The sequence below is a fragment of the Bidens hawaiensis genome, unplaced genomic scaffold (genome assembly GCF_021521415.1).
Source record: "Bidens hawaiensis isolate Kalapana, Puna unplaced genomic scaffold, B.hawaiensis_p1.1 tig00010814_1, whole genome shotgun sequence".
NCBI lineage: Eukaryota > Viridiplantae > Streptophyta > Magnoliopsida > Asterales > Asteraceae > Bidens > Bidens hawaiensis.
The window spans coordinates 401,161-413,017 of NW_027491834.1; the positions used below are offsets into that span (position 1 = coordinate 401,161).

Here is an 11,857-nt window from a genome sequence, read left to right on the forward strand (position 1 = left end):
TGTATTTTATTATCATGATTACCTTTACGATGCGCTATATGATGAAATTGGTATAAATTTACGTATATTTGATGAATATTATAGAATGGCCCCGAAGATAGCAAACACGTTATCTAAGGCGGACGTGGCCGAAATGATTGCTCGGCAAATGCAGGCGGTGATTTCGACTATAGTAGCACAAGTCACTGCCAGTATTCATGCAGCTACAAACGTTAATGAACCTCCAAGCACTGATACGACCACAAATACTACTTTCCCGTTGAATACTAACACAGCTACATATATTATTCCCCCGCTTAATAATAATACGACCATAAATAATAATCTCCCACCGGATATCAATATGAACATGAACGTTAATTCTACACCGAACGCAAACGAGGGTCATGATAATTTAAATCCCCCACGACAGGAATACTTAATTAAACACTTCATGTCGTGTAAACCTATCGAATTTAGTGGTACTGAAGGACCAAACGGATTAGTAAAATGGATTGAAAAGACTGAATCGATCATCAATATTAGCAACTGTCCAACATATTGTATAGTTAAGTATAATATATGTGCATTCACCGACCATGCCTCACTGTGATGGAACACAATTGTACAAACCTGGGGACAAGAAGTAGTTAACCATATGACTTGGGCTAAATTTAAGACACTGGTACTGGAACATTTTTTCCCGTGAAATGAAATTCATAAACTGGAACATGAATATTATGGATTTTAGGAATGAGAGGGAGCTGATCATTTGGTGTATACCAATCATTTCAACATATTGGCCCGTCTAGGGCCATGACTAATTATCCCGGAACCTAAGCGTATTGAGCACTATATTTGGTGCTTAGTCCGAGAGGTGAGAAGTATAGTCAACTCAGTAGCCCATCCAACTCTTGAAAGTGCCGTACCACAAGACCCGATATTAACGATCATATATATTTACTAGAGAATATATATATATATGAACTATTTTACAGTTTACAACTTACCCGGAAAGTGAAATGATCGATCAAGAGATGAAGTCAAAGGTCGGTGCATAAGCAAAGTCAACCTATTAAGCGTGTAGCTTCAACAATAATGTAAAAACCAAAGGATTTGATGATGACCATAGGTAGGTGACGGCTAGGGTTAGTATATTAGGGTATGAGAAAAGTTTATGGCAGATTATATGTGACTTGTTTATATAATATATGCAAAAACGAACCAATTAGATTAGTTTACTCGTTTAAGGAAACCGAATATGTTTTTAATGATCAAATCAATAATATAATCAGTAAATTTCGTCCTTGGACAAGGGTTAATGAATATGGACATGTATCTAAGCTTTGGGGGATTTCTTGGGGCTTAATTCACTCGATTTAGTTCTAAAATAAACGATTTCAGGCCAAAAACAAACTAGGAAAGAAAATTGAACAATCAAATTGTGCAGGGATCCCACCGCGCCGTGCAACCATAGGGAAGGCCGCCGTCGTGCGGCGCTCCGGCCACAAGAGGGAGAAAATTCCATTTTTTACATTTTGGTCCTTAAAGTTTGTTATTTGGTCTCTTATTGAACGTGTTATGATATAATAAGGAATAATCAATATATAAAACATGGAGGGCCTAAAGGGAACATATGAAACTTAATTACTTATGAATATTTGATTTTCAATAATAATAAATATCTAAAAATGTTTCGGGTCGGGTTTAACGTACACGAATACGGGTTTAGAAAATCCGAAATGTTACAATAGCTGCCATTGCTTTGGAATCTCATTTCATATTTTCTTTCAATCTACCTTGATCTTCATCCTTTCTACTAAAATCTATCTCCCACAAATTCTGAGAACTTAAGAGGGAGTTCAGTATGAGTCCATGAAGCTCTGGAAATTCATAGCCCTCGATCCCCTTTGAACACGGGATTGAGAGGCTGTGTAGTTCTAGATGCGTTGTTACCCATATTTGAATGATCGTATATGTAAACAAGTGAGTCGGTGGCTCTAATACCACAATGTTTGTTATAGAACTATAACAAATATGAAAATACACAAAAAGTTAGAATGATTCAAATTATTCTTGATAGCAACTTTGTCTTTAAATAGGAAATACAAGAATACCAGAGACACAGCATAAGAAACATATTGTTGACAACTTGCTAATATTTTAATGGCTCCTCCTTAATGCTGCAAAACGGCTTGGCCACATTAATGCTTTGGCAACTAGACTTCTATTTCTTTGGCAATCTTCATTCTTTTAACCATTACAATTTTGAATTAACTCGTCACCCTTCAATGAAAAAGACCTCAGATAGATTGCTCTTGAATTTATTCCTGCTCAATAATCATAAAAGGGGGGGGGGGGTATGGAAATATAAAGAAAAAACAGTTTAATAGCAACACATATGAGATGGTAATCAAACATTTAACAAAAAGGATTTAGTAAACATTACTCATCTAGTTTACTGACCTCTGTAGCAAAGTAGGCATGGAAACCATATGGAACTCTATGAGGCAATGGAACAATCGCAACCGGATTAGGAGACATTGTTTTGGCATCTATTACTGTCACTGATGATTTCCTATCCACATAATCATATATCACTATATATATATATAGGGGATGGATCATGCGAGAAGTGATATTATAGCGAGAAGTGCGAGAAGTCGATCTCAACTTGATTATCTCTAATTTGTTCAATGCATTAATTCCTCTAATTACTCCTAAAATATTCTTCATATTAATTATTATAGAAAGTTACAAATTTGAATTATTTATTACCTACATATAAAAAAATGTATATGTAGGTGAATTGTATTAAATTGATCACCTACACAAGTAACATAATAATCTACACATATCTTATATGCAATTATACAAATTGTTAGTTATTTTTATTTTTATCAAAATGTAATTCGTATTTACTAACACAACTTATTTTCTCTTACACTAATTTTGTTTCTTTTATTTTTCACCAACAAATAACTAATATTTACCTACACATATATCGTATTCACCTACACAGCTTGCTAGTTCATTTTATTTTCACCTACATATAAATAATATTCATCCACACATAACTCGTATTTGCCTATACATAAAAGATAGACTATAAAATAATTAAAATTATAAAAAAATATGATGTGTTCCTAAATTGCGAATATTTTACAAGTTTAAGTTAATACTATTAATTTTATGTGATATCATGAACAAGGTTTGTTTGTGTAGGTTAATATTCTGATATGTGTATGTAAATACAAATGGGTAGGCTATGACATGAAGTAAATTTGTATATGTGGGTTATTATTGTGATTCATGTAGGTTAACATGAACTAGTTATGTGCATGTATAAATATTGTGATCTGTGTAGGTGATAACATGAACTAGTTTTTGTATGTGTAGGTTAATATTATGATTTGTGTGTTATGATGGTTAATATATTTATATTTTTTATAGTATGAGTATGATGGTTTTGTTTTATGAATTGTTTAAAGATTTAATCTAATTAAAAAATAAAAATAAATGTATAATCATTTGTAACTTAACATTAATTAGTATTAATTACCAAAAGAAACTCTTAAACCATTTACTAATATACTTTTACAATTAAATAATCTGAAATTAAAAAGAAAACTTATGATTGACCAGAATCTCTTCTCGCACTTCTCGCACTAAAAACACTTCTGAAATGAACCCAATCTTTTATATATATATATATATATCGGGAGAAAACTTAAAAACTCCTAAAGAATTATTTTTAATTAAAAATAAAAAAATATTTTCAAAATTCTGTTTTTGCCATTATTCTTATATTTTCTTACCCTTCACTCAAAAAAATTAAAAAAAAAACCCCGTTGTAATACACATAAGTATTACTGTGCGATACCGTTGTATTACACTTGTGTATTATTGTGTATTTTTAAGTTCAATAGTGTTTAATTGCATACATTCAATATTTGTGTAATGTATATGTGTAGTAGTGTTGTATTATATGGAAAAAAAATAATAATAAAATAAAAGTCGATGTAGTGCACATGTGCGTTAATGTTATATTACACATACGTACTAATGCGTATTTGATGTGCGTATTAGTCTTATATTACATATATACAACAATGAGTATCAAATATGTGCAATAGTGTTGTATTCTACGCAATACAACACTTTTGTATATATGCAATGCACACTATTACACATGTGCACTACACCGTCGAGGTTACCGACAAGTTTTTGTTTCTATTTTTTTTGAAACCAATAACAACATATATGAATAATGGAAAAAAAAAAAGAAACTTCAAAAAAAATTTTAAAAAAAAGTTAAAATAATTTTTTAGAAGTTTTCAAGTTTTTTTTTAAAAGGAGTTTTCATTTGATCCCACTCCTATATTTATATATATATTATATAGTTGTGTAGCTTATATATATATATACCTTGTGTTTTCATCGTGTGTAAAGAAGATCAAGTAGCCATCATCTTCTTTTCTATCAATTCCAGGTTGATTAGGAACAAATATGGCCTCTGAACCAAACCTACCTGGCCCCAACTCGTATATTCCTTCAATATTTCCTCCGGTTTCAACCTTTATTTTTCCCACTTCAGGTTCTGCTTGCAAATCGAATTTCACAATCCCTGTCACCTTTCCAATGCATTGGAGCTTAGTTGCATAAACATATCGTTGTTTTCTGAAATCATGCACTAAATTATTGCGAGAACAAAAAGAACAAACCAAATTACATTAGTTTTTTTATCAATGTTTAAATTCTTAAAAATATGTATATGTGACACACAAGCACATATATGCAATAAAGAATGAATCTAAATCCTTTAATGTTTTTATCAATGGTTTATATTAACAATTATCTCTTAGATAGAAGTAAATATTTAAACAATCAAACTATTTTTCTTCATATATATTTAAAATTTGGTATTTTCTTTATATGATTCTAAACTTTTAATATTTAAATATACAAATGTGAAGGTAATTATAAATAAAACTTGTTTATATTTTTAATTCTGAGTTACATGAGAGATTTTTAAGATTACATAAATATAATAATTATATTTAATTAATTAAAATAATATTCAAAAATTTGTTTATGATGAATTAATTCACCTGCCAGTGTAAAAATGGTTCACCCTAGGAAAATCAACAACTGATTCTGATAGCTTTTTCTGAGAAGCTAGTCCAGTCTCCATGTTGAATCTCATCTCATACCTGAAAATCAAATTTCAAAATTTAATTTAAATTTACTTAAATTCCATGCATATTTAACCTTAAATGAGGAATCAGAGTTGAAACTTACAGCTCACTTTTGAAATTATCAACTCTTTCTTTAAGACCTCCACCAACCATATCTAAATTTGGATTATGAAGCCGGCATGTAATTAAAACAACTTCATCTCCTTCCTCCCATGCATTGGCTGCAAGTCAAGATATATATGATGTTTATAAATTATAATATAACAACTTAACATTTTGAAGTTTTGATGTATGTGTTGATGAAGGTAAGAAAATCACCATTGTGAAATATGAAGCAAGTTGGAAGTTCAAACCATTTAATTTGGAGTTCGTTCTTTGCGTACCGAGGAAGGATGCCAAATCGCGCTTTCTTGGTTGTGTCAAATGCGTAACTAAACTTCTTATCTGTCACCATTTCCTAGAGTCACAAAAAGAAAGACAAATTTTACAATTAAACCACAGACCAGTTGTTGATAAACATGTTTCATGTACTTTAAACCGGGTTTATTAATGGCTTATATAGCGCAACATATAGTGCCATAATTGGGATATAAAAGAAAATACTTTTGGTCTAAAGTACAAAGGTAGATCCATGAAAACTGCATAATTCTGAGTAATCGCAAAGTCATGCATCATTATCGTTTCTGGTACTGTTATTTGCACAGGATCATTCATAACACCATGTCTTGAAATCACACGATACAAGACGTATGGGGGTGTTTGCGAATATCCAAATGCAAACATCTCACCTGCAAACAAAATCTACATTAAGAACTAATGAACTATAAATTTATTCCATCAAAAAATTCAATTAGCTAGTGGATATAAAAGGCTTAACATACCGGTGACTGGATCAATCTTAGGGTGAGCAGTGAAGTTGTGACAAAGTCTTTGATCATAATTCATCAATCCAAGAGTTTGTAGGTCACCATCCTCCAATACTTTGATAACATCTAGTTGAAATTTATAAATTATGTAAATTTTATAGAATAGGAAATGTCACAAAATATCATAAATCTTCTCGAGCACGCATACATGGTTTATCCCCTTCGAATAACGCCAAGAGCCTTCCATGATGATATATGAGAGCTGTGTTTCCTAAAAGAAAATAAAATAATATGAAAATTGTAAAAATAAGTAAATGTGTTATTATAAATAACTAATTAATACAATACATACATAATTAACAAAAATTATAATTGTTAAGCATGATAACCAAAATGGTGAAAATGAACCAACCTACCTGTCCCATTGCCATATGAAAGATCAAGGACTTTGAGCTCTGATCTAATCTTCTCCAGAAGGATCATTAAAAGTCCAAACAGCCTTTTAAGATCTCCAATCTGAGAATAATGCGCATGCATTTTTGTCAAAAACATATAAGATGTTTGGATACAGGTTGAGAGGAATACCTTTGTAAACTTAGATTCACCAAAAAATTCCTCTTGTTCCAAACGAGATGTTCTTACATAACGTGACACATAAGTTGGTGTTCCATCTTTTATTCGCAACCCATGTATCATGCTGCATGTTGGGTAAGGTAACAAATATTGGAAATGGAATCTTTAAAACATATAAGTGTAATAGTAGAGATGATCAAAGGGAAAATAACACATACGTACCCATCCCCATCAAACCTGCAAGAATATAAAATAAGGATCATTGAAAGTTAAGATAATAATCAGCATGCATTAGTAATTTTAGTGTCATCAAAGCATTTGGGTTTAGCTTAATTATATTACTTAAAATCTAAAAAGAAATCATAGTAAGCATGTGACACAAGTAGAAGATGTGAAGTAGGTGTCGATTAACACTTATTATTTTTGGGCACAAGCGAACCTCTAAGGTTCTAAGAGGCGAAGCCTCTAGCCAAAGGGGTTCCCAAGGGGCGTCACCCCTTGGCATGGCAACACCCCGATTGGGTCCAAGGTCCAGAGAGGTTACTTCAGTTTTGCATGATTGGTGGAAACTTGCAAGAAAAATGGTGGTGAGTACGAATTGACGACCAGTTAGAACTGATCGTTAATTAGTGGCGACTGATCATCCGTCGATAATACACTCTCTGAGTATCAACTATGCATAAGTGACAACTTGGAAAATTGGCAAGTGGCAACATGAAGCAATGGTAACTTCGGCAATTGATAGAGTTTCAACTAAATGTTTTCTATAGGCATGTTCAATGCAGAACAAATTTAAGTATAGAGTCATTAAAGTTGTCTACTTCACTTGTATATACATATAAAATTGAATAGAAAGTATGTTAATCTGTCACAATAATCAAGACTTTGTTCGGTTAGACATGTAAACGTTTTATTCTTTCAAAAAAGCAATTGTAGATGTTTTGTACCAGTGATATCCAGCCACCGGAGGAAACTTTGAATTAGGGCCTACTCTAACAAACTCACCATTTAGGCACTCCTGTAATATTAGCACCAACAGACAAGTATGAGAGTTGCATGTTAAACAAAAGCATTAATATAAGTGAACTCCTTAACTATTACTTTGACCACACACTATGGAGGGGATTTACCGCCCCTTCATGTCACCGCCACATAAAAACGCGGCTTTAAAGCCCTCATCCATAAAGCCTCGTTGTGGTTTAAAGCCCCCTTACCGTCCCAGTATATATATATATAGGGTTAGGTTCAAATAAGAATTTGATTTTCCTAAGAAGGCTAGGAAGGAGGGTATTTTAGTCTAACACTTAAATATCAAAACTCACTTAATTTAATTTCAAAAACTCACTTACATTAATTTCAAAAACCCAATTACATAAAACCCAATTACATATTTACTCTCTACAATCACCACCACTCCACCGCCCACCGCCACCACAACCGTCACCCACCGCCATCACCTCGCCGGAAAAGTCCGAAAAAACACAATGGAAAACACTATGAAAAACACGATGTAAAAAACACAATGGAAAAAAACACAATGAAAAAAACACAATTGTATGACGCAATGTAAAAAATACAATGGAAAAACACAATGAAAAATACTATTGTATAACACAATTTTGTAAAACACAATTTGTAAAAATCCCACTAAATTTTTTAATTATTATATTGATCAAAAGACACTCGTTATTATGGTGAATTTGTTTTTCAATAAAAACGTCGTAAAAAAAAGTTATGGACGTTTTAAAATGATGGGGGAATTTGGCATGTGCCTTGCATGTGGAGAGAGAGAGAGAGTCAACAAATGTGTTATTCCTTTTATGCCCTTTACCATGTGTTCACACTTGATTTCCCCCTAAACTAATCTCAACCATCCATATTCAAAATCAATGGACAAGATTACTTCTTATCCTTCCTATAAAAAGTATACTTCCTATTATAACCTAACCCTGATGTTACATAGGGTTTTCTCAACTCAAATGAGTTTTCATTCTATACTTTGCCTATATATGTATGTATGTATATATGTATGTATATGTGTGTGCGCGCCCACGCGAGAGAGAGAGAGAGAAGCATCCATGGTCCCACCAAACTTCCCCATGTCACCCGTTGTCTAGATGCAGCCTCACCCCCTTATCGCCCTCTATATCGCCCCTCGACGGTGTTCCACGCCCAAAGCGCCCCCCCCCCCCCCCCCCCCCGGTACCGCTCACAGTGTATGCTCTTAGTAAAATGTAACGATCTCAATGAAAGATTATATTGGAAATTAAAAGCTATCAATAAAGACAATCACAAAAATCATGATTTAAAAACAGTAATTTCAAATACCAACTTTTACTCGTCTACTTGTTAATTTCTTCTCTGCTAGTTTACAAAGTTTGTAAAGTGTTGGTAAGTTTAGTATTTTGCCTTTGTTATTAGGTTTTATAATTGGGTTTAAGTAATTATTTACTTAGGCTTAAGTGTAATTTTAATTGGGCTTTTAATTAATTAATTTGGGCTTATATGGGAACTGAATTTGGATTATATTAATCGGTGTTTTCATTCCTTGGGGTTCTCACTCTCTCAATCATATATAATACTCAAAAGAGAATACGATTACTTATTCTCTGGTTTCTCATCACATTTACAGAAACCTCAAAATTCAATTCCATCAAAAGAATTCTCTATCTTATTCGATAAATCATTTGCGTGTAATCCATAACATTTGAAAGTGATTTACGATTCACAGGTTGATCCAGGTTTAAGTTTCTTCATCTACAATTATGGACTACAAAAAAAATAGACGACATAAAGTCCTGGCTAGTTGAAAGGTATTGGAGACTGAAGAACAAAATCTCTCGGTTACACCTCATCATATTTGTCTTATTTTCTTACTATCTTATATAAATGTAAGAACAATATTAATAAAATTTTGAGTAACTTACGGTTTTCGTCCTTTTGCTTTGTTCAAATATGCAGTTTTAGTACAATAGTTTTAAATTTGCGATTTTCGTCCATGTGGTTTCATTTAACTTGCAATTAAACCCGAATTCATTAATCCTGTTAAGTTAAGTCTGGCCGTTAAACCCATCAGCGCGTCCTTCACGTGAGGGGCAGTTTTGTTTGTATCGCTCGGTTACACCTCATCATATATGTCTTATTTTCTTACTATCTTATATTAATGTAAGAACAATATTAATAAAATTTTAGTAGCGAACATAAATCAAGAATATGACCCAAACTGATTACCAGTTATAGATACGTAAAACTAACCGGTAGGTGACCGATCACAGGGAGATGCTCGGAAGGAGGAGTCTCATGAACGGGAGCAAAATTACCAGAGCGCCAGTGATGAGGTTGTGATGAATCATACATTAGCTTCACTATAAACTTCTCCAACCAATCAACTACTTTGGAAGTAAGGCCTTTGTTGGGCTTAGGCTTAACCACCACCACTCCTCCAACGGTTTCCGCTTCAATGCTGCCAATCTGTTTCAATCCAAGTAAATGAGATGAAAGGTGTTGTTTATCAATAAGTGTAAAGTATGTTTACAATTACAGTCAAACAGAAAGTGTCATAAATATATGTATACATGAGCGGGTTCATGTGTGAAAAAGGTTTTTAATTCACATGCAAAGTATTCAACATACAATGCGTGTATTTCAGGGCAAGTATAGTTACATATGTTTTAAGTACAAGTGGATCGTGACATGTAATACTAGAATGTTTAAATAGATATCTTGATAGAGAGGTCATGAGTAATAGGTATATAATTTTTTAGTCATATTTTATAAGGCCATTATATATTCTTTTTGGAAAGACGTGTGATACATCTATCATAGTGGCACAGATGAAGACATACAAGCGTATTTTTTTTAAAACACAAAATAGCACTAATCTTGATTTTCGTACATTCAAGTTTATGCTATACCGTATTGTTTTGTAAAAAAAGCATAAATTGCGGGTACCTTACACCGTCGGGAAATCAAGCTCCACGTCGTTTGGGCCAAGCTACAACAAACAAACACATCTTCAAGCGACTCCTCGAACTCCCCATAAACAAGGCATAATACCCAATTAATGGGAGTGTATTTAATCGCCAAAGAGACACGTGTTGGCAGCCGATCGAGCAAAGCTCACCACGCCGCAAACCCAACTGTCTTAGGAACCCAGTATTTTTATTCAAAAGATCAAGACATACAAAATCGTTATTGTATGTCATCGATCACAAAATTAATAATAACAAAAAGCAACTTCAATATTTAACTTCAAACTAGCAGATAAAACAAGGATACGATGATGGTATACGTACCTTACACTTTGATTTGTGATCAAATTTTGCTGTTAGCGGTTTACTGTATCCACAAAAAAGTCGAGTGCTTGTAGCAAAAATTCTGCGGCCTGTAATCTCACAAGAAATTAGTACTTAGTAGCAAAGTTGTCGATCGAAGGAGTTAGGTACTAATGCTTTTTTTCTCTTTTTTATATAATTAGTGTTCTGGTTTCAGTTGCATTCATTGCAACTACTTACATATGAATCAAAATAATAAAACTGAAGATGCTTCCAACAAATGTACTTCAAAGAGAAAGTATATACCTGAATGAACATCTAAGCAACGATATCCAGACGAGCTCAACAAAGTCTATTATCAAAATTTTAGCATAAAGAAAATACTAAGTTAACTCAACAAATTATTATTTACAAAAAATAACTTAAAAGGTGAAGAATGTTTGAAGGGTCTCTGAAATACATACCGGATGCATCATGAAATAATAGCACGCACTAAAACTTTCGTCTATACTTAAGACACGTTGTAGAGTTGAGATGACTAACTTAGGGCGAGTTATAATGTGTGTTCCTTTTCGTAGTATTGTTGAATCTGAACAATTTGCTGGACCCCGGACCGGGTCTCTTATCAAAAGGTACTTACATATGTTCTATGTGTGTGGATTTGGTTTGTATAAGTTAGAAATCTTTTAAGTGTTATATAAGTAGGCAAATATTGTATATTGGGTAGGTATGTTATGACTTATGATAATTGGTTAGTAGCTCGTTACTAGTAGGCATTCACGTGCTTCTATCGTGGTAGGTTATGATGTTAAGTTGCCTAGGGAAATAAATCTCTAAATTAAATTAGCGCGTTGTATTAAAAAGGAAAATAAACTACCTAACATATAATATCTTTTTTTAACGGCATATAATAGTTATAGATGTTAAAGTTTGTGGCACGTTTATAGTTTATATATTTAGAGATTGA

The 11,857-nt window shown here is 32.8% G+C and overlaps 1 protein-coding gene across 1 annotated transcript; it reads right to left on the minus strand.

Annotated features, from left to right (window-relative positions):
• Nucleotides 1–1,870: 1,870 nt before the first annotated feature.
• On the minus strand, nt 1,871–10,125 carry LOC143536555 (carotenoid 9,10(9',10')-cleavage dioxygenase 1-like). Its single transcript, XM_077030519.1, has 14 exons — nt 9,872–10,125; nt 7,564–7,634; nt 6,839–6,853; nt 6,629–6,740; nt 6,460–6,559; nt 6,252–6,314; nt 6,059–6,169; nt 5,781–5,965; nt 5,496–5,634; nt 5,281–5,398; nt 5,091–5,192; nt 4,408–4,659; nt 2,446–2,557; nt 1,871–2,005 (listed from the first exon to the last, which is right to left on the minus strand). Exons 1-14 carry the CDS (start codon nt 9,971–9,973, stop codon nt 1,871–1,873), a joined length of 1,617 nt encoding a protein of 538 aa, XP_076886634.1. The 5' UTR covers nt 9,974–10,125.
• Nucleotides 10,126–11,857: the final 1,732 nt, after the last annotated feature.

What these genes read in the sequence shown, in the direction of transcription:
- LOC143536555 (XM_077030519.1), bottom strand. Translation starts at nt 9,973, where the DNA reads ATGTATGATTCATCACAACCTCATCACTGGCGCTCTGGTAATTTTGCT. An exon ending in CTTTGTACTTTAGACCAAAA is followed by an intron (nt 5,635 to 5,780) that starts GTATTTTCTTTT and finishes TTGTGACTCTAG; the next exon opens with GAAATGGTGACAGATAAGAA. An exon ending in AACCATTTTTACACTGGCAG is followed by an intron (nt 4,660 to 5,090) that starts GTGAATTAATTC and finishes GCATGATTTCAG; the next exon opens with AAAACAACGATATGTTTATG.